Source organism: Aethalodelphis obliquidens, unplaced genomic scaffold, assembly GCF_003676395.1.
Source record: "Aethalodelphis obliquidens isolate GAN/ISIS:26980383/991018 unplaced genomic scaffold, ASM367639v1 scaffold6, whole genome shotgun sequence".
Lineage (NCBI taxonomy): Eukaryota > Metazoa > Chordata > Mammalia > Artiodactyla > Delphinidae > Aethalodelphis > Aethalodelphis obliquidens.
This window is the reverse complement of record NW_020837950.1, coordinates 19,749,790-19,771,305: the sequence shown is the minus strand read 5'-3', so window position 1 is coordinate 19,771,305 and position 21,516 is coordinate 19,749,790. Positions and strand designations below refer to the sequence as shown.

Sequence of the window (21,516 nt, the reverse complement as noted above, 5' to 3'; positions counted from 1 at the left end):
TGCCCACATGCCATGAGGCCTCTCCAGCATGGTGGTCACAGGGTAATTAGACTTCTTAAGTGGTAGTTTACAGCTTCCATGAGAGTGCTCCAAGGGACAGGAGCTGGCACAGTGTTACTTCCACTGTGTACTGTTGGTAAAACCAGTCACATAATCTGCCCACATTCAAGGAGAGGGAACAGAGAATCAACCTCTCAGTAAGAGGAATGACCATAATTACAAGGTACACTATGAATTCTTTGTGTTATGATGAAAGTGTAGCGTTATGCATATGGATTATGTAATGTGACATTGGGTATACTTGAGTTAGAGCTTTATGGATATGGAGCGACACACATGGCGTTTAGCAACATACGTTCCATCTGTGCACTTACATATTGCAGTAGCTCCTTTCTCATATGGAACATGAAATACTGTATTTTTCAGTATTGTCATTATACTCATGAAATTGATATTCCAAAAAACCATCAGAAAACTTTTTCTGTTAATGGTCAGATAGTAAATAATTTAGGCCTTCCCGGCCACATGCTGTGTCCCTGTCCTATATTCTTTTTCTTTTGTTTTTAACAGCCCTTTGAAGGTATTAAAAAAAAAAATTCATAACACAGTGGGCCATACAAAAGCAAGCCAAGGGCCAGATTTGGCCTACAGACTGACTATAGCTTGCTGACCGCTGAACAAATGAAGAGCAATACAAGTGTAAATGGCTCCAATTCTAAACTATGAAAATGCATACAAAACAGAAATGAAGATTCTGAAAAATCTAGGATACTCAACCCTAAGTTCTCAGAACAGCATTAGGAAAAATAAAGGAAAAATAACTTTTGTTAAGAATTTAATTTGTTCTGGGCAGTATTAGGTTCTCTTATGAAATTATCATATTTACTCCCACAGCAACCAAAAAGGTGATTTGCTGTTCCCATTATATAGACAGAATTAAAATATGAGCTATTTAAAGGCAAGTATTGGACTTTACTTATGTTCAAAATCTGGCACAGGGGCTGATATAAAAAAGAATTTAAATACATGTTGGATTAGTTGAATTAAATGATGAAATATCAGGGTTCAGGGAGAGTCATCAAAAATCACAGAAGTCCAAAGTAGAGGTCTTGGAATTCAAAACCAGTTTCTTTATTTCCAAATACTTTGCCCAACTCTTTCTCACCATGCTACCAGTTGACCAACTTCCAGCACCAACAATCTGGTCCAAAAATAATTTGTTATAGCAATATGATTTCTGTCCTTAGGAAAATACCATTAAGCAGTATTTATCTATAAATTAGATTATTTAAAGTCGTAGCATTTGTTTATTTTGCAGAATTGAATTTATGATTTGGGGGATTCTCTGATGTCCATGTTTTACTCATTTAAACCACTCTCTATCTACGCTTTTAATTATTAAATGCAAGGACAGAATCAGGTTTTGTAAACTTTACATAATTTGGGTGGCCTTCCTTAAGAAAAAGTATATAGAGTAAGATACCAAAATAGTTACAAAATAAATACCTATTTAAAAATCATAAATTATAAGAAATTCCACATTTTATAGATCTGACAAATAAAAAAAAGTATCACAATGTCTCCCCCAAACCCATAACTTATTAACTAATAAATGGACTGATGACATATGCCTATAATACTACTTTTTTGAACTTTGGTATGATCAAGACTTCTGAAAAACTGATATATACATTCAATCTGAAATTAGGCATACAGAAGAGCAATTGAAATAGATTTTTAAGTGTTACTGCACTGTATTAAACTTGATAATTGAATAAATAAAACATCCTTTGACATATTGATGAATAGTTTACAGTAAGAGTTTGTCACTGAAACATTTGTTTCTTTAGGGTATCTTTATTGCATTGGTGGATACAGGGTGTGCCATTTCATGTTCAAGTGCCAGACTTTGTCAGAAAAAGATGTTTCAGATGTGCTAACTCCAATACACTGGGATGCAAAAGTCACCCAACTACACACACACTGACTCTGCAGTATTGCTGCATATTTGTTCCCTCAAACACAGGGACTCTGATAAATTCTGTAGTTGTACAGTTTCTGCTTAGAAATTGCACACACACACAGACAATCAAAAGAATAGTGTAGGGCTTCCCTGGTGGTGCAGTGGTTGAGAGTCTGCCTGCCGATGCTAAGGGACACGGGTTCGTGCCCTGGTCCGGGAAGATCCCACATGCCGCGGAGCGGCTGGGCCCCTGAGCCATGGCCGCTGAGCCTGCGCGTCCGGAGCCTGTGCGCCGCAATGGGAGAGGCCACAACAGTGAGAGGCCCGCGTACCGCAAAAAAAAAAAAAAAAAAAAAATAGTGTACATCTTCTGCCTTATTGAGTAATTCCTACAAGAGAGAATTTTTGTTTTAATTAGATGTCAATGAGAAGCACATTCTCCACTTGGAATTTTATGCCTAATAATTAGAAGAACTTTCTACAGACTTTTTTTCTGTCTCCACACACTTAAGCCTTGATTCCACTTCACCACCCATATATTTCCAGGAACCCACACTGGGGGATATTTCATTACTTTAGAATCTCTGGCACTGAACCTTTGTGCCACCACACAAGGCAAGCTCATCTAACAAGTGGGAAGCTTTGCTTCTATCTTCCTTGTGAAACAGATTTATTTAAAACATAGGAGAGAGGGTGAAAAAAAACATAGGGGAAACTTTATATCAGATGTCATTGAAAAGACAAGGATACATACTATTTCTTTCCTCCAAATAGTCAGACATGATCAGGCTAACATCTGGAGAGAGAAACAAGGAAACACTCAAAAACAGAAAAATCTAGTAAACCTCTCAGTGCTGAATTCAGATATATACTGTTGATGATATATACTGTTACTAATCACAGCTATTTGTTTAATAATGCACCAAAACACTTAATACTTTATTCATAAGTCAGCTAAATCAAAAGCTTCTAATTATATCCATATAGTGTTTGTTTTTTTTTTTTAATCTAGTCGTTTGGAGACAAAACTGAAAATCAGCTACACAGCCAAAACAAGAAATAAAAACAATAACCGTAAGTACAAAGAATCAATATTATCTTTCCAACTCACTGTGCATCAACAATACTTTATCAAAGTCCTGTTCAAACTGTTAAAATGCTACACCAGTTATGAGGGGAAAAGAGTAAAATATGTTTGCTAATGTTGAAAATCACCAGGTACAAATTTATATAGCTTTATGTAAATAGCAAAAACTTGCCTTGCATTGGAACTTGCATCTCCACCTGTGACTAAATAGAACAACTGCTGATTTATAGGGATTATAGTTGAAACCCATATTGTCTATTTGGTAGGCCTTTTAATCCAGCTTTACTTGTATAATTCATCAAATAAGTGCTGAAACAGGCATTTAGAACATATTACTGCTTTCCAAAATCAACGTGGGTCTGAAATGTATTGATGGTTTCCAGGTATTGGTCCTAGGTCAGCTTAATAATCTGTGTGACTGACAGAGTTGAACAATGATTTCATTTTAGCCATCCATGTTCCTTTCGGAAGTGAACTTCCACTTCTGCTCAGGGTTGCCCAGACTTAGTCAATGGCCTCATCTAGCCACAAGGGGGCCAAAAGAGTAATCCTACCCTAGGTCCAGAAGTCAGAAATATTTGGGGAAAGGTCCCAGGGACTACCATATAAAGATCAGCATCTATCATTGGAAAATTAATTGCTGCTAAAGTGGTCAGTCAGATTTACTGTATTACCCACCCTAGAAACATACTGCATTTTGTATTTTCTGAATACAGTGGGTTAAACTTGATTGAGTGAAGTTTTGTACCACCTGGTACTGGTAATTAACACAAGAAGTGTGATCTAGTTAGCACAGGTCAACATAGGGGCTAAAACTTATAAAGCTAACTCATAACTTTCAAGAATTCTTAGTACAAGCAAGGTCATTTATTTGAGTATTATATTCATACAAGCCATTATAATGAGATTTTTTTTCCCTGAAACCCTTAGTATATTATCTAGCTTAGAGGTCATTATTCACAGCAGCATTTGACATATCCTGCCATGGTAGTAAAGAAATGCCAAATGTCTCAAGTCCCTGCAAAGGGCATTGTAATGTTCAATTTTTACCATAGATAGTGACAGGGAACTGCTTCAGATGGCCACGAATAATAGGATATACTGTTTTAAACTATCAAGGGTCTTTTTCCCAAAAATTCACCCAGATTTTGCTAAATACTCTTTTCCTCCTAAGTTTAGATTTTTGCAAATGTATAAAAATTAGTGTAAAGTTGGAAAAAATCCACAAATTATCTTGTAAATAAAAGGCAATGTCTTCATCAATTATAGTAACTGGCTATATATATATATATATATATATCACATAAATTGTAAATCTACGCTTTATTGCATATATTTTGGCATTTAAAACTCTAGAAATCAAAAATAAAAATCTCTCAATCTGTGCTAAACTTAAAGTGAAGATTATTTCTCCCAGGTGTCACTTTAAAACCAAAAACATTGCATTTAAATCAGTAAACCACACAGCCTATAAATTAATATTTAGATAAACTCAAAATTATTTTCATGAATTTCTTTCTCTTCAACCAGAGTTTTTATACTAGCCTTATGGAAATGTTTAATAGTCATCCAAATAGGCAGTATGAATCAACTTAGTTTAGTTCTTAGCTTGTGTTCTTGTATTGATATATTGCAATATATGGCTTTGCATTACATGATTTCATGGTTTAAACAGTACAACTTGTTTTATTTCTTGGCTGGAGACCAATTAAATAACCACTGATGCAAGCAGTTACTACCTGCTTAAAAGGAAATCTGTGGTTTCCATATTTAAACTGCTGAGTTTTAATGTCCATCAAAAAGTCTGTTACTGCAATGAATAATTTAGCCATTTCAGTCTACTACACATTTTAATACTACGTGTATTTAAGACTGCAAAATATGCCTATAGTTTCTCAGTCCCAAGAATCAGAATCATACTTGCTGTAAGACAATGGTTATTTTTACTGTTTGAAATGTTATAGGTTTAAGGGACGTCATTTTTGATAATTATTTAGAGAAAGAAGACTAAAATATCAAATTTAACAGAAGTAGTTGGAGAAATGATTGATCGTAAAGAGTTCAAAAACTTTACACCTATGTAATTGGATACAGATGACCCTTTTGAAAAAGATGAAAGGTCAATGAATTTGAAGATGTAGGGGTGTCATTTCCTCAGTTTGTCCCTTGGTGGCGTTCTTGAGTCACTTTCTCCCTTCCCGTCAAACTGCTTTACATTTCTTTCCAGAACTGGCTATCATGTTTACTGTATTTAACCTTTTTCTTGTATTATCGTAAATACAGCGTCTATAATAAATGAAAGCCCCCCAGAGATTATATCTCCGACACCTACTTCTTTGTAATTCATTCTAACCCATAAACTTTTGTTGTCGTTGTTATTCCGCTTCCTGTCTCTTCTTGAGGCTTAAACTACATCACGGATCCTGAATGCTATTTTTCAGCTCAGTCACTGAAATGTTTTAACTGCAAAGTAGTTTCAAGTAAGCAAGCTTAGTTGGTATATTTAAAAAGTAAAACCAAAAACTACCGGATATTGTAAGGCTAAAATATTTGGCATGGAAAAAAAATCGTTGGCCGAGCTTTTATAAAATGTCTATTAGAATGGGATGGTATTTCTATAATCAATTCTTTTTTAACCTAGGTTTCAAAGGGACATTTCTTTTTATTGTCCTAAAACAAAAAAAAAAGGAAAAAAGAAACAAAAACAAACATCCCCAACATTTCAAAGTCTCTCAAACATTTTGGTTCATACAAGCGATGACGTCCTATCTGAGGAACTAAGGTTTTAGGACACTGATCTCGTTTCCTCTCTTCAATTCTGGCCGCAAAAGTAGCAGTAGCAGCAGCGGTCTCTTTAATTTATTGCAGCCGGTTACACTTTCGATCCCATTTCCTTCTGAACCCTTTCAGGTTGAGAAGATAAACGCAGCCTCGGGTCTGAAAAGCCGGGCGGGGTTTGTGGGTGGGAGCGAAGCCGGATATCATATTCCCTTGGTGAGGTCTTGTACCGGGGGGGATTTAGTCCCCCCGGTTGCGTTTAATGAAATTGCTGAGCACTTGAGACACTGGCTCTAAGACTGCGGAAATGGGGCGGGGGTGGGGAAGACGGCATCTCGCCTCCATTCATCCTCCGCGCCGGCTGGAGGCTGGAGTTGGAGTGTTAGTCCCTAGACAGGGGGCGGAAGAGGACTGGGAGATCCGGCCGCGGCAAGGCACCCCGAGGGCTCCCCTCACCTCGCCCACAACCCTACCCCGCCCATTCCGTTCCCTTTCCCAAGAACCAAACGACTAGGCAAATCTGCCAACACTCCTGGCTGCTCCGGCGTAAAGGTCGGAGCCGGGGACCGTGGGGGGAGGGAGGAAGTCCAGAAGGCTTCAAGGCCTCAGCAGTCTGGCGGCGCAATTCTCCATGCAGCACACGTCGCACCCATTTCCCACGCTGGTTTGGCTTGGCGGCGGAGTTGGTAGGAATGAGAGTAGGGAGGGCGGGCTGGAGACTACCTCCCGCTTGCAATGAGGAAACCACTCCGCTGTGAAGGACGAGCTCTCCCCCCGCCCCCCACCTCCATTCAACTGGGAAGGAAATTTCAGCGCGCTGGGTAAAAGTCGCTCACTCTTTAGCCCTTCGCTGGTGCGCGCCTGGCGACTGCGCGCCGCAGCGGCGGGCGAATGTTTGAAGATGCACAGGGGCTTGTTCAAGTTTATGGACTGGCGAGGCAAGAGGGAGTACACAACGTCTCTGCCCATGCAGCTGCCTGAAGTTTGCAAAATCTTAGTAAAGGCGGCGAGGGGAGTGAGTGCACTGCACCATATTGCCGCGTAGTGGAACACGCGGGCGCAAGGCCGCGGAGTGGACTGGCTTCAGTCTTCCGCCTTGGACGCTGGAAAAATGGAACCGGGTGTCGCAGGGAGGCAGGCGTTTTGATAAACCAGAGTTTGCCAGATATAAGGGGAATTTGGCGTTACTGACACTTAGCCGGCTTCTGGGGCGCTGCGGCGCCCGCCCCCCGCCCCCCGACTTCAGACTGCGGCGGTACGCACTGAGTCTGCGCGCCGGGCTGTTCTCGCTGATGTTGCAGATACAGAGCGGAGAGGCTCTGGTGGCGGCGAGAGGGTAGGAAGTGGGGGATAGGGGATGGGGAAGAGGAGCGGGAAGGCCGCCTTCCCGTCCTGGCCTCGGAGGAGGAGCCGCTACCCCCAGAGTGCTGCTGTTTTAGCAGACTGGAAAATACCCGCCCGCTCCCTGGCACATACCACACACGCTTCCTTCCTCCGCGCCTTTACGGTCCCCCATAGGGAATGCTTGGAAATCTCTGCCGCCCCTCCCCCATTCCTGCTGGCTGCACCCGCCTAAACAACCGCGCGCTACAACTGCTCGTAGACTTTATTGGTGTTTGTCTTCTTTAAATCATGCTGCCGCCTCACATAGGTCTCGTAAAAGCAGAGTACCCACTCTGGACGTCTTTCTTTCTCTTTGCTTCTTTTCGCTTTAAATTTTCCTTTAAGAGGAGGCCCTTCAATGCCTATAAATTGTGCAGACCAGCTGAGGACCAACCAAAACCTAGCAGTAGCTCCTTTTCTTTTTTGAGGTGGAAAGAATTCTCTCCAGATACCTCCTGCCCACCGAAAACCTGCCCCCCCAATCCTGGCTGGGACCCCTTGTTTAACAGCCGCTGAAATAAATGAAGAGTAACTGGCTGCACTTCAGAAAACACGACCAAAATTGAGATCCGATGAGGCGGGCTGCGGTGGCCGTGACTGAAAACTGGGGAAGCCTCGCGTGGGGGAATACTATGTACGATCAAGTGGCACAAAGTCAAAAGAAGGAGAGAAAAGGAACTAGGGACACTTAGGTACACAAAGTTGCCATTAAAGTTTATTTCCCTTTTATCCAGATAGGTGACGCTACACTTTGCCAGTTACTAAAGGCTGCAGTTTTCTGCTCAGAAAATAATATCGAGGCTTCCAACATGTGTTTATTACCCAAGCGTGCGCACACACACGGTCTACCCCCGTAAGCAAGCGCGACGACAGGGATACCAAGCATTTAAACAAAGACAGCCGCGCCCCCCGCCAACCCGAGCCCTCCTAACTCTGCGCTCCCAAAAAAGGATCCCTCTACCACTCTCTGGAGTTCGCTGTTCTCTCTTAACCACTGCAGCCCATCATGGTTTCTCAGAACACCAGCGTGGCTCCCTGGGTGCACGCGGGGTCCCCGAAGCCACAGCCGACCAAGCCTTAACCAAGATGCTAATTCGCGAACCAGAGACACTTCGGGAGGTGGGGAACATCATCTGAGAAGGGGGAGAAGGAGAAACGTTTTCTGACACACTCCCGGCGCTCTTACACACACACTCGGCATTAGTCAGAGCGAGAAGGAAATTTACCAGCCCCAGGGAGGGAAAGCAAGTTCCCCCCAGAACGCAGCGGCTGCACTCGCCGGGGAGGGAGAGGGGCAAGTTTTGGCTTATGGGGGACTTGATGGGGTTGTGCACACTTGGAGTGGCCCCCGGAGCTGAAGCCGGGCTTTCCGGAGCGGGGCGGCTGGCTACTGCTCCCTCCTTTCTCCTCCCCCCGGTACTCCTCCCTCCTTCACTGCTAGTGTGTAGTTTCCGCGGCTCCGCTGCTACTGCCGCCGCCGCCGCAGCAGCAGCAGCGTCAGGGACATGCTTGAGCCGCGAGCGAGGCAGTGAGCTCCCAGCAGCAACCACCACTTTGGGCAAACTTGCGGGTTTCCGGCTCGCGGCTAGCGAGCGGGAGCTTCCAGCTTGCCACTGAGTGCCTTTGAGCCGTGGCAGCCAAAGGGGCGGCGGGAGCGCCCGCACCACTCTCCAGACCAAAGGGGACGAGACAACTGCGGAATTCACCCGCCGTGCCAGGGCACTTCCGAGGCAACAACCGACTGGCACTTTTTGTCCCCTTGGCAAACTGGATTTTTTCTTTCTTTTTTTTTTTTTTAAAGCTACTTGGCAGCTGCCTCTGACTCCCCTCCCCCACACCCCCCCCCCATGCCTTTTGCTTTTCTTCGGAAATCCGGACAGAATTGAGCATCTTTGTTAACTGCCGTTGGGAGAGCCCGGCTGGGGTCTTTCGCCAGGCCAACCTCGCCTGCGCACCGAGCCTGGTTTGCTCACCTTTGAACTGCATAGGGATCAAGTTCAGCTCGAGTTGCCTGCATTGGGACTGGGAGAAAGGAGAAGGGAGCGTGCAGGAGAGAGGAGTGGGAGAAGGGGAAAGGGGAAGGGAGAGGAGGGGGGAGAGAGGAGGAGGAGAGAGGGAGGGAGGGGAGGGATCGAGAGAGCGCGGGGAGAGAGGGAGGCTGCAATCTCCTCCCTGAATCGCGCACAGCGCTGCAGATCCCAGTGCTCTGACATGCGGGCCGAATGCAGGTGAGGAAAGGCACAGACTCTGCGGCTGCGAACCCAAACTTGGGCACCGCGCGGTGCGCACTGCTCAGCCTTCACCCCCGCGGGCGAAAGGCTGCTGCGGTTTCAGGCGGCGGCTTCGTGACTAATGACCTTGCGCAGAGTTGTTAAGAAAAAAAGAGAAACCCGGGCTCTCTGGGGTGAGAAGGGACTGACTATCTGGGCGTCCCTGAAGATGGCTCGGGCTGCTCTTCCGCGCGCGGGGGGAACCCTGAAAAGGACCGCTTTGTGACTCGTGTCGTCTCCACTGCACGGTGCCCGAAGCGACCTGCCGGGATTTTTCATTCTCGATCTGTTGACTGGCTCCGCCGCTGCCTGAGCGGAGTCGGAGTTGAGACTGGCTTGTTGCTACCCCTAGCACCTCGTGCAGGAAGCGACTCACGTTTGCCGGGGCAGCCGGAGCAGAAGCTGGGTCTGGAGTGAGTGGCTGGAACGTGAATTGGACGCAACTCGAGTAGCAGCAAAGACGAGCGGGGTTGGCAGGCGGGGAGGCTGCAGGCTCGCTCCCCGCTGCTTCCCGGCTCCACCGCCGGCCTGACAGACCGGTTCCGGCCCCATCCGACAGAGCGAGGACGGGAGCCCGGGATCCTCTGCGCGTTGCGGTGATGACTCTGCGGGGGCGGGGGGCGGGCTCCGAGTCCGCGGCGCTCAGTGTCCCGTGAACTGTGAGTACTGCGACTGAACGGCGGCTGGCGAGCGGGCGATTAGCACCCATTGCATGAATTATGAAACAATAACTTTAGGAGGAAGCAGGAGGAAAAAAAAGAAGGATCTTTCGCTGGTCCCCCCTGGCCGACTCTGGACGTTGCTCTTGCCCCCTCCCTTTTCTCCCTCTCGCTTCTTCCCTTCACGGAGAGGGGAGAGGACTGGGAGGAGGGCAGGCGACCGGCCCCGGAGCAGGGGGGCGCCTAGGGGGCCGTGATTAGAAGGAGCAGTAGCAGCAGCAGCAGGAGAAGATGCTGAGGATGCGGACCATGGGATGGGCGCGCGCCTGGTGCCTGGGCTGCTGTCTCCTCTTGCCGCTCTCGGTAAGCCTGGCGGCCGCCAAGCAACTCCTCCGGTACCGACTGGCCGAGGAGGGCCCAGCAGACGTCCGCATCGGCAACGTCGCTTCGGACTTGGGCATCGTGACCGGCTCCGGTGAGGTGACTTTCAGCCTCGAGTCGGGCTCGGAGTACCTGAAGATCGACAACCTCACCGGCGAGCTGAGTACCAGCGAGCGGCGCATCGACCGCGAGAAGCTACCCCAGTGTCAGATGATCTTCGACGAAAACGAGTGCTTCCTGGACTTCGAGGTGTCGGTGATCGGGCCCTCGCAGAGCTGGGTGGACCTGTTCGAGGGTCGGGTCATCGTGCTCGACATCAACGACAACACGCCCACCTTCCCGTCGCCCGTGCTCACGCTCACGGTGGAGGAGAACCGGCCAGTGGGCACTCTCTACCTGCTGCCCACTGCCACCGACCGTGATTTCGGCCGCAACGGCATCGAACGCTACGAGCTGCTTCAGGAACCCGGGGGCGGCAGCAGCGGCGGCGAGGGCCGGCGCGCCGGGCCTGCAGACAGCGCCCCCTACCCCGGGGGCGGCGGGAACGGCGCGAGCGGCGGCGGCCCGGGTGGTTCCAAGAGGCGGCTGGACGCACCAGAGGGCGGCGGCGGGACCAGCACCGGCGGCCGCAGCAGCGTGTTCGAACTGCAGGTGGCTGACACCCCGGATGGCGAAAAGCAGCCGCAGCTGATCGTGAAGGGGGCGCTGGACCGCGAACAGCGAGACTCCTACGAGTTGACCCTGCGTGTACGCGACGGTGGCGACCCGCCTCGCTCCTCCCAGGCCATCCTGCGGGTACTTATCACAGATGTGAACGACAACAGTCCCCGCTTCGAGAAGAGCGTGTACGAGGCTGACCTGGCGGAGAACAGCGCCCCGGGGACCCCCATCCTGCAGCTGCGTGCCGCCGACCTGGACGTGGGGGTCAACGGGCAGATCGAGTACGTGTTCGGGGCGGCTACCGAGTCCGTGCGGCGCCTGCTGCGCCTCGACGAGACGTCCGGCTGGCTCAGTGTCCTGCACCGTATCGACCGCGAGGAAGTGAACCAGCTGCGCTTCACCGTCATGGCCCGCGATCGCGGGCAGCCCCCCAAGACCGACAAGGCCACGGTGGTCCTTAATATCAAGGACGAGAACGACAATGTGCCGTCCATTGAAATCCGCAAGATCGGGCGTATCCCACTAAAGGACGGGGTGGCCAACGTGGCCGAGGACGTTCTGGTCGACACTCCCATCGCCCTGGTACAGGTGTCTGACCGAGACCAAGGCGAGAACGGAGTGGTCACCTGCACTGTGGTGGGCGATGTGCCCTTCCAACTCAAGCCGGCCAGTGACACAGAGGGCGACCAGAACAAGAAAAAGTACTTCCTGCACACCTCGGCCCCTTTGGACTATGAGACCACCCGGGAGTTCAACGTGGTCATAGTGGCGGTGGACTCGGGCAGTCCCAGCCTCTCCAGCAACAACTCCCTGATTGTCAAGGTGGGAGACACCAATGACAACCCGCCCGTCTTCGGTCAGTCGGTGGTGGAGGTATATTTTCCCGAGAACAACATCCCTGGCGAGAGGGTAGCCACGGTGCTGGCGACAGACGCAGACAGCGGGAAAAACGCTGAAATCGCCTACTCGCTGGACTCTTCCGTGATGGGGATCTTTGCCATCGACCCAGATTCTGGGGACGTCCTCGTCAATACGGTGCTGGACCGCGAGCAGACTGACAGGTATGAGTTTAAAGTTAACGCCAAAGACAAAGGCATCCCGGTGCTACAGGGTAGCACCACAGTGATTGTGCAGGTGGCTGACAAGAATGACAATGACCCTAAGTTTATGCAGGACGTCTTTACCTTTTATGTGAAAGAAAACTTGCAGCCCAACAGTCCCGTGGGAATGGTCACAGTGATGGATGCTGACAAGGGGCGCAATGCGGAGATGAGTCTGTACATAGAGGAGAACAGTAACATTTTTTCCATTGAAAATGACACGGGGACCATTTACTCCACAATGTCTTTTGACCGGGAACATCAGACCACATACACATTCAGAGTCAAGGCTGTGGATGGGGGAGATCCTCCCAGATCCGCAACAGCTACAGTCTCTCTCTTTGTGATGGATGAGAATGACAATGCCCCCACAGTTACCCTTCCCAGAAACGTTTCCTACACTTTACTGCCACCTTCAAGTAATGTCAGGACAGTAGTAGCTACGGTGTTGGCAACAGACAGCGATGATGGCATCAATGCAGACCTTAACTACAGCATTGTGGGAGGGAATCCCTTCAAGCTGTTTGAGATTGATTCCACCAGTGGTGTGGTTTCCTTAGTGGGAAAACTCACCCAAAAGCATTATGGCTTGCACAGATTGGTGGTGCAAGTGAATGATAGTGGGCAGCCTTCCCAGTCTACCACGACTCTGGTGCATGTGTTTGTCAATGAAAGTGTTTCTAATGCAACTGTGATTGACTCCCAGATAGCCAGAAGTTTGCACACCCCACTCACCCAGGATATAGCCGGTGACCCAAGCTATGAAATAAGCAAACAGAGACTCAGTATTGTCATTGGGGTTGTTGCTGGAATTATGACGGTGATTCTAATCATCTTAATTGTAGTGATGGCAAGATATTGCCGGTCCAAAAATAAAAATGGCTATGAAGCCGGCAAAAAAGATCACGAAGACTTTTTTACACCGCAACAGCATGACAAATCTAAAAAGCCTAAAAAGGACAAGAGAAACAAAAAATCTAAGCAGCCTCTCTACAGCAGCATTGTCACTGTAGAAGCTTCTAAACCAAATGGACAGAGGTATGATAGTGTCAATGAGAAGCTGTCAGACAGCCCAAGCATGGGCCGATACCGATCAGTTAATGGTGGGCCTGGCAGTCCTGACCTGGCCAGGCATTACAAATCTAGTTCCCCATTGCCTACTGTCCAGCTTCACCCCCAATCACCAACTGCAGGAAAAAAACACCAGGCCGTACAAGATCTACCACCAGCTAACACATTTGTGGGAGCAGGAGACAACATTTCAATTGGATCAGATCACTGCTCTGAGTACAGCTGTCAAACCAATAACAAGTACAGCAAACAGGTAAGATGCATCCCAAATATATTTAAGTATCTGAGACAGAGCATCTTCTGCAAAGTTTTGTCTTCTCTCTTAAAGCTACTAGTTAACGTTTTAATAGCAGGAATTTAGTGTTGGTGTAGTTCATACACCATTTATTTAGTAGAGGCCATGTACAAAAGGTACACCACTGTATTTTGCATGTTATACCAGAGTTTACTAAGTTACTAAAGAAAACACTGTAGGCAGTGTTTTACACTTCTCTTAGTACTTGACGATCCTAATTCGTTCTACATTCTCTGTTTCCAGATAAATATGTAAGTATTGTTTGGATGGCTAGTTTTAACCTGAAATTATTTTCTTTTGTGCTACTAAGTGGATAATTGTATCCAAAGACAAAATTTCTAAAGTTACTTCTGCTGTCTATGCAAATTGGGCACTATAAAAGTTTTAACTATGTTATATATATCAGCAGATGCTGATTTATGCAAATGAAGTACTAAGTCCGAGATATTGAAAAACTGACTACTTTGACAAAATGCTGGCTTACAGTATTTAATGATATGCAAATACCATGCAAAGCTACATTTTTATTATTTAAGTATCTATACAATTAGGCTTCTATAAGGATATGCAGTCGGCCTTTATATTATTTGTATACGGTAATAAAAGTTCATAAGCAAAAGTAAATTACATGAACCATTTATTATTTAAGCCAAGCAACAAAAATGTTCATGTTTGATGCAGTGTGTGCAAGAATATTTTGATGTGCATTGTGATATACTGAGACTATAAAGGCTTTATGGAATATTTGACACAGTTATTATTCAGTGAAATGTGGCAACAGTAAAAAAAAAAGTGTATTCTGAGGTGAACTTCAAAAAATATAAAATTTATTTTTGAAAGTTTTGCTCATGTAATATGTGTGTGTCTGTGTGTGTGTTGTGTGTGTGTGTGTGTATAACTCAGAAAGTTTACTTTTCACGCCCATCAAGGTTTGACACACAACAAATAAAAACCTTTTGGAAAATTCTGTGTCTAAAGCTGTAGCAACTCTGCTAATAAAACGTCACATATTTCTTACCACCAGAACATCTCAGGAAACACATTTATGTCTGTCAATTAATATCCAATAACAGTTTTTCTATTAAATATGTTTTGCATGTGGAATGTGAGATCTTAGAATAATTAAGGCAAAGAAAAAAGTTATTTTATAGCCTCATTGAAGATGTTATTGATGGGCTCAGTAAAGATATTATAGAAAAGAGATAAATATTAATTTTTATTGTCATAATTTAAAAAAATCAACTTTCTAAAGAAATGACTTTGATATATAGTAGTTTACTGTAGGTATTTGGATAAGGAGAAAGACAACATGCTTTTATATCCAGTTATCAAATCAATCCAAGAAAACACAGGTATGGACTACACTGAATTAAATGACTTTCAAAAAGATGTCTTTTCATGCACATGAGCCTGAGTTATTTCTTTTAAACTGAAATATAGCAAGTGGAGAGTATATCTGTTGTTGTGTTATTGCTTTACCTGGAACTAGAAGATTTTTGTTTTGTTTTTGGTGCTTTTATCTGTTTTGTAAACAAGGACGATTCCAGTTAAAAATAACAGCACTTTTATAACGTTAGTTATAATAACACCCACAAATAAAGATCTGTAGAAATTTATTTAGAAAATGGTAATGTGTTATGCAAAAGCATGTGAAGAGATTTTTCTGCAGAAAACTTATTTCTCCACTGTCATCTTAATAGGACTTTTTGTCCTGTGGCATTCTAAATTATGTAATCTTAAAATTTTGAGTAGACATATCAAGTGGCAGATTTATTGATACTTTATGCAACCACTTCCTATGTTCTGTGCTGTCATTAAGCTTTATTTAGCTCATCAAATGGGGTTAGCTCTATATTCTTGAATATTTAAAACAGCCAATATCAAGACTGTTGTGGCATCCTGTTTAAAAGGCAAAGTGATATGCTTATAAATAAACTAATGTATGGTGTTAGCCTCTTAACTCAGCAAAGACATCCATATACCAGAAGAGAAAAACTACAAAGCCATTGAAATAAACCATGCACTTTGCTAAAAGTGACTTTGAAAAACCTCTGTGTTGTTAGGCATTCAAAAGATGAATAAAGTTTTAACCACAATAAATAGCTGACCTAAAATGAAAGAAAGGCAAATGAAATACACTCCCCTTAATGTAATTAGTAATAGTAATTGATATGCTTCATCTCCTCAATATTGCTGTCAGGAGACAAGGGATCCATTTACAAAGTTACGTTCTGTTTAGACATCTCACATAATAAACAGGATCTTTTTTGTTCTCATTTTTGTTGTAATGTAGATAGATGATTTTCTATATTTATTTTTTAAAAATATTACGTTTAGTTTTTAAACATTGCCAAAATGTATTTTCCTTGATTAAAACTGAAAAATAAAATTAAAAAAAGAATGCAGCATTTTCTTATAATTTCTCCCTTTTAATGCCAAATTCATCGAAAGAAAATCTTGAGGGTTGCTGTCTTTTAATTTCTTACAATAGGGATTAATTAAAAATATGAGATTTTATCTGAGGTAAAGTGTTTTTTATTTATATTTTTCCTGAATTTCTTATCATAGTTCTTTACTTGTGATATAATGGAAATGATGTCTTTTACAGTGTTCTTATCTTCATGAGAATTGGTATGAAGTGTTGCTCCTAAGTCCTCTTAATGGTTACATTATAATGAGTTAAACAGCTTTGTAGAAATAAAAGTTTGTAAATAATGCCCCCCTCCCCTTCTTTTTGGTTTGTTTTCATAGGCTCTAGAGACATTCAAATCAATCTTCTATAGTTACTCTTGGGCAGAATCTAGGAGATAATGTGTTGCAGAGATGCCGGAATTATTTCTGAAATTCACACATTAGGAAAACTGATTACGTAGCGCAGGTTTTCATAGTTCATACCTTTGCAATTCAAACAAAAGCTCTTGTTCTCAACTTAATAATCTGTCTAGTTTAGAAAAATGGGGATCATTGACAGCATTAAGTGTACACCCTTCCATTTCATTCTCCCTTTACTTGGTAAACCCGGTCTTGGTGGCTGTTAAAGTTTTGTGAACTGGAAGTTCAGCTGTGCTTTTGACTTGTGAAATGAAGGCAGAATCATTCTATTTTTCTATTTATTTTACTATGTGTTAAGTATTTTTCAATTTTCTTAAAAATAGTATAATTCCAAAAGATTAATAGGCAATGTAAAAGTATAGTTCCCACTTTGCATATTATTTTCAAGTTCTTTTGAGCTTATCCTTGCCATAATATTATTTAGATAATGAACTGGCAAGTAAGAATTTCATCTTATTTAGTAAATGGAAAGTAAGGTACTTTATTTCTGCAAGCATATAGAGGATACAGCTTGAATAAACATTAATTTAAAAAGCCATTTGTAGCTGATACTGAAATACTCAAGAAAAATTCATATTAACTCCAGTGACAGTTTCTCTTGCCTAAGGAACTTCTGCATGTCATCTGAATAAAGTTCCCTTTAATTGATCAAATTGTGTTCAGTCTATTCATTGTATACTTAGTAAAATTATGGCAGAAATTATTTTTTTTAATTACTTCCATTTTGGAAACAAATAATGACTTGCCATCATCTATTAGAGTTCTAAGCACTGAGAAAACTGAATATCAATTTATTTGTGAATGTATATTACACCATATGTATTATAGTGGAAATGCCAACCACAGCTTCCAGCTTTAATTCTATAAAAATAACTTCTACAATGTGATTCTCCTGTCTATGACCAAGGACACTTTCAAGAGGCACAATGAATCTGCATATGTTGAGATTTTTGTTACATACGACCTAAAATCATAGGCAAGAGACTAATAACTGATGAAAGTTAGGCTGTGTCTTTAGTCAGGAGGTATCTACTAAAGCAACAATACTTGGCTTTCTGGATGTCTGTGAAACAAGGAAAGGGTCATCCACTGATTTATCTCTAATGAATATACAAATTTTTATTGAAGTCCAGGTATGACCATTTGAATCTTACCCCAAACTTCTAAGTCAATTACTGACTTTGACATAAGACCACAAAGTCAATTTAAGTCAGGGTTCTAAGTAAATCATGCAGCTGGACAACTATAGCAAAATCATTCTTTCTTGTTATCTTTTATCTTTGAGTAAGTACATATCTCTTATGCCGAAAAGCATGTACATGTGGTAAATATATATCAATCTCTCTCTCTCTCTCTCACATACATACACAGATGTTTCCATATAAACCAACTATGTTTCCATTAGGCTTTTATTTCCTGTGATATTCATACATTGATACATAGGAAACATTTGAACTTAAACACATATAAAACTGACATAATATATGTCATAATCAATTGCTTAATGTTTGTATCTAAAATTACTAAGTTATCACATTTTAGAGTTAAAAGATATCAACCAAACCAACCCCCTCATTTTGTAGAAGAAACTGAGGCCTAGTATGAAAGTTAATTTGATTGATATCATTAAGATTATTAGGGATATAATGTGGACTAGAGTCCAAGTCATGGAGTGCAGAGAGTCCAATGTTCGTTTTTTTTTTTTAATCATGCTACCTGTAGGAAAAAAAATTGAATTTCTCTCTTTTTCTGTATATATTTCAATAGTGACAGAAATCTCTTGAGGTTTAATTATGTATGTATAGCTATATATTTGGCTATTAAAATGGATTTTTTTACAATAGTATATAATTCTGCTTTAGGCTCTAGTTTATATCTGTAAAATCAGGGAAATTATAATCCAAATTTGATAGATTAAAAGAAATTCATAGTTATTCATAGTTATTTTCCTCTTATGTAAGATAGCAAATGATGATGGACATTAAAGTAACTTAACATGGTTTAGAACATATATTCAACAAGTTGAGAGAATTTTTCATTTTAGCAGAACAATGACAGTAGATATAAGCTTCTACCTAGCATTTAGTATATCCTCAGTAAAAACATATTTGTAATGGAAATGAATAAAGCTTTCTATACATTATTTATGAAACTTTCTATGCATTCTAATTGGGATAATCTTTTACCTTTTCCATCAATAGTGATGATTCCTTTGGCTCTATGCTCCTTTGCATTTTGCCAACTGTGTAGATGCACTTTACTTTATTAACATCCTTAACACACAATTCTGAACTAACATTTCCTCTAAATTTTTTTTCTAGAAAATTTATAGAAGAATGTGACGTTTTGCTATTTTTCAATTGAATTGCTTCCTTGTTAGGCAGTTAACCAGTATAGCATTTTAGATTCTAAATTTACCTGTTGATAAAATATAAAAGATTGAATTTATTAATTTCAAAAATAAAATGTGAACTATTTTTAAAACTAACTATAATATAACAAAACCATTGCTTCACCATAGCCCCCAATGCTTTCAGACATTTTAACATCATTTCTTTTCCTAAAAGAGGATGGTAGTGGAGGTTATGTAGAAAATTTAGTATAATAATTGTTTAGAGCTTTATGTTTAAATTGTATATAACCAATTGCTAGGCTGTTAGCAAGGCTGTATATCCATTTATTTACTATGACTCTATAGAAATAGTAGAATCTGTATATGTGTGTGTGTGTATATATCTATATCTATCTATATATATCTATATCTATATATATCTATATCTATATCTATATATCTTGAGTCAGCTTTGCTTTTCTTTCTTATTTATTTTAAAAGCCCTTAGAATCTTTTCTAAAGCAGGGACCATGTTTCAGAACATTACACAGTGCTTTATTTAGCATTAGTGTTGTGGGAGAAATCACATTCCAAGAAGAACTGAGCTGAAACCACTAAAACTAGTCTTAATTATCACTTCTGGTGAATTAATGTTTTAAAGGCGGAATAAAGGTTTATTTTCTGTAATTTAGTGATGAACTAAATTCCAGATTATTGAACTCTAATGCTGTGTAAAAACAAAAAAAAAAAACTATTAAAGCTTCCAAGTAGGATTCATCTGACAAGTTAATTTTTTCCCCCTGAACATATTTATTATTTACAAACACATAATTTGCAAATAAAAATTTCTCTGCTCCAAAACCTCCATCACAGCATTCCAATTGGGCATAAGCCATTGGGGAAATTTCTTCATAGCATTTTTTTTTTTGACCTGCATAAATCTTTATTTTCCTTCTTTCAGATGCGTCTGCATCCATACATTACTGTGTTTGGCTGAATTCCACTCTAATATGATGCTCCATTATGCACCATACTCTGATGACCTTGCTACTTCACAACCTGCTGGAGCCTGCCCTTGGCCGTGGGGTGTCAGCCAATCACTGCTTGTCCCACTTGTTGTGCATCTGATTTTCAAGGTTTTTTGTTTTGTTTTGTTTTTTTCTCATTTAAGGAAAAATAGTATTGAAATAAACGTATAAAAGAAACAGTATTAATAAAGAAATGTGCTACTAATGGATGTCTAAGTCACCAGGAATTCCTTTCTCAGAATGGTGGTTAGCAGAACTTAACAGTGAAGTCTTTTTAAAAAAAAAACCAAAAGCATATTTCAACAATGATTTTAAGACTCTGGCTTTGTGTAAACCAAGAAAAATTAAGTCTATGAAGTCTTTGTCTATAATACATTAAAAAATGACTTTGTATGAAATCCTAAATTGATCAATAATTTTAAAGTGTTACATAATCAAAGCCTTTTCCAGATCAGGGAGATAGGTCTGTCAGAGTGAAGGATGGTGTCTCCTTTGCATTGTGTGGGTGTATTTCTAAATGCCACTGTGCGTGTTTGCTCCCACACATGTGTATACAAGGACTTGGAGCAATATTTATAAAAATTATTGTCTGTAAGACAAACTTGAGAGATTTATTTTGTGTTTACCACAGCCACTGCCAATCTACTGGTTTTTCCTTAATCTTGAAATACTGACCAAAATATCTGTAGAATTTTTAAGATTTGTGTTGCTGTTGTTATTAAATTCCTTAAGAAAATTTAGAACCTTTAAGTTAGATTCACTGAAGTCACTGTGGTCACATTCAGAAGGAATATGTGGCTACCTATTTTTGTGGACTACATTTATCTGAAGGCTATTCTATTTGATGTCAGATAACATAAGTTCAAGCAGCTTCTGAGAATTCAGCACGTTATATATTTTTGAGAAGGCAGGTAGCCGAAGTTTAGTTGTATAAATAGTGATTTGCTAAGTAAGTCAAGAATTCTCTGTATGGTCCCTCTAACTCTCTCTGTTTATATTTTTATGTCTCTATTTGTTATGTTGTATGTGTTTATGTGCTTAAAAATAAGTGTTCCATATGAAAACTTCGATAATTTTATATTTATCATATCATCTGCCTTATTAAAGTTTTCCCCAAGTTTGGAAATACTAAGAATTCAAGACTCTTGAGAAATTTTTGGTGAATTATTGTCAATATAAAAGCCCTTTATGAAATGTAAATATATACTGGAACAACATTAAAATGTGGAATGATAGGAAATGCACACTAACCCATGTAAATCACCAGTGCATGTATTTCAGGCTTTTTATTTTATTAGCTGTTTATTTAATTTTGCAAAATAGAAATTTTCAGAAATATCACTGAGAATATAGTGAAATTCCTGAATAAAACCTAATTTTCATCAACCTCTCATTTTGTTTTGAGCACAAGGACCAGTGTAAGAAACGGGTGAAAAAACTTCATTCCACTTTTGGCTTCTAGGAAATATTACGTTTCCTCATCCCAAGTAGTAAAGTTCCTTAGATATATACTTAAACTAAATCCTGTAACAAATCACATCAACTCAAAACAAATTACAGACCAAAAGACCAAAAAAAGAAGTCCAGAATTTGGGGATAAATTAATCTGTAACCACATGGAGGGGGTATTTATGAATACCTTCACAAGGACCATTCTAAGGCAGAATTTTGCAAACT

At 41.7% G+C, this 21,516-nt stretch overlaps 1 protein-coding gene across 4 annotated transcripts in view; it reads left to right on the top strand.

Moving 5' to 3' along the window:
- The first annotated feature begins 9,377 nt into the window (after positions 1–9,377).
- PCDH7 (protocadherin 7) overlaps positions 9,378–21,516 on the top strand; it is a 406,993-nt gene continuing 394,854 nt past the window's right edge. For 2 of the 4 annotated variants that reach the window (XM_027103199.1, XM_027103200.1), the window contains exon 1: positions 9,379–13,605. In XM_027103199.1, coding sequence (XP_026959000.1) covers positions 10,432–13,605 — 3,174 coding nt within the window. In that variant the 5' untranslated portion in view covers positions 9,379–10,431. Of the gene's footprint in view, positions 13,606–19,772; positions 20,005–20,765; positions 20,778–21,516 lie in introns of those variants that run through there. The other 2 variants (XR_003432172.1, XM_027103198.1) reach the window with 2 other exon arrangements.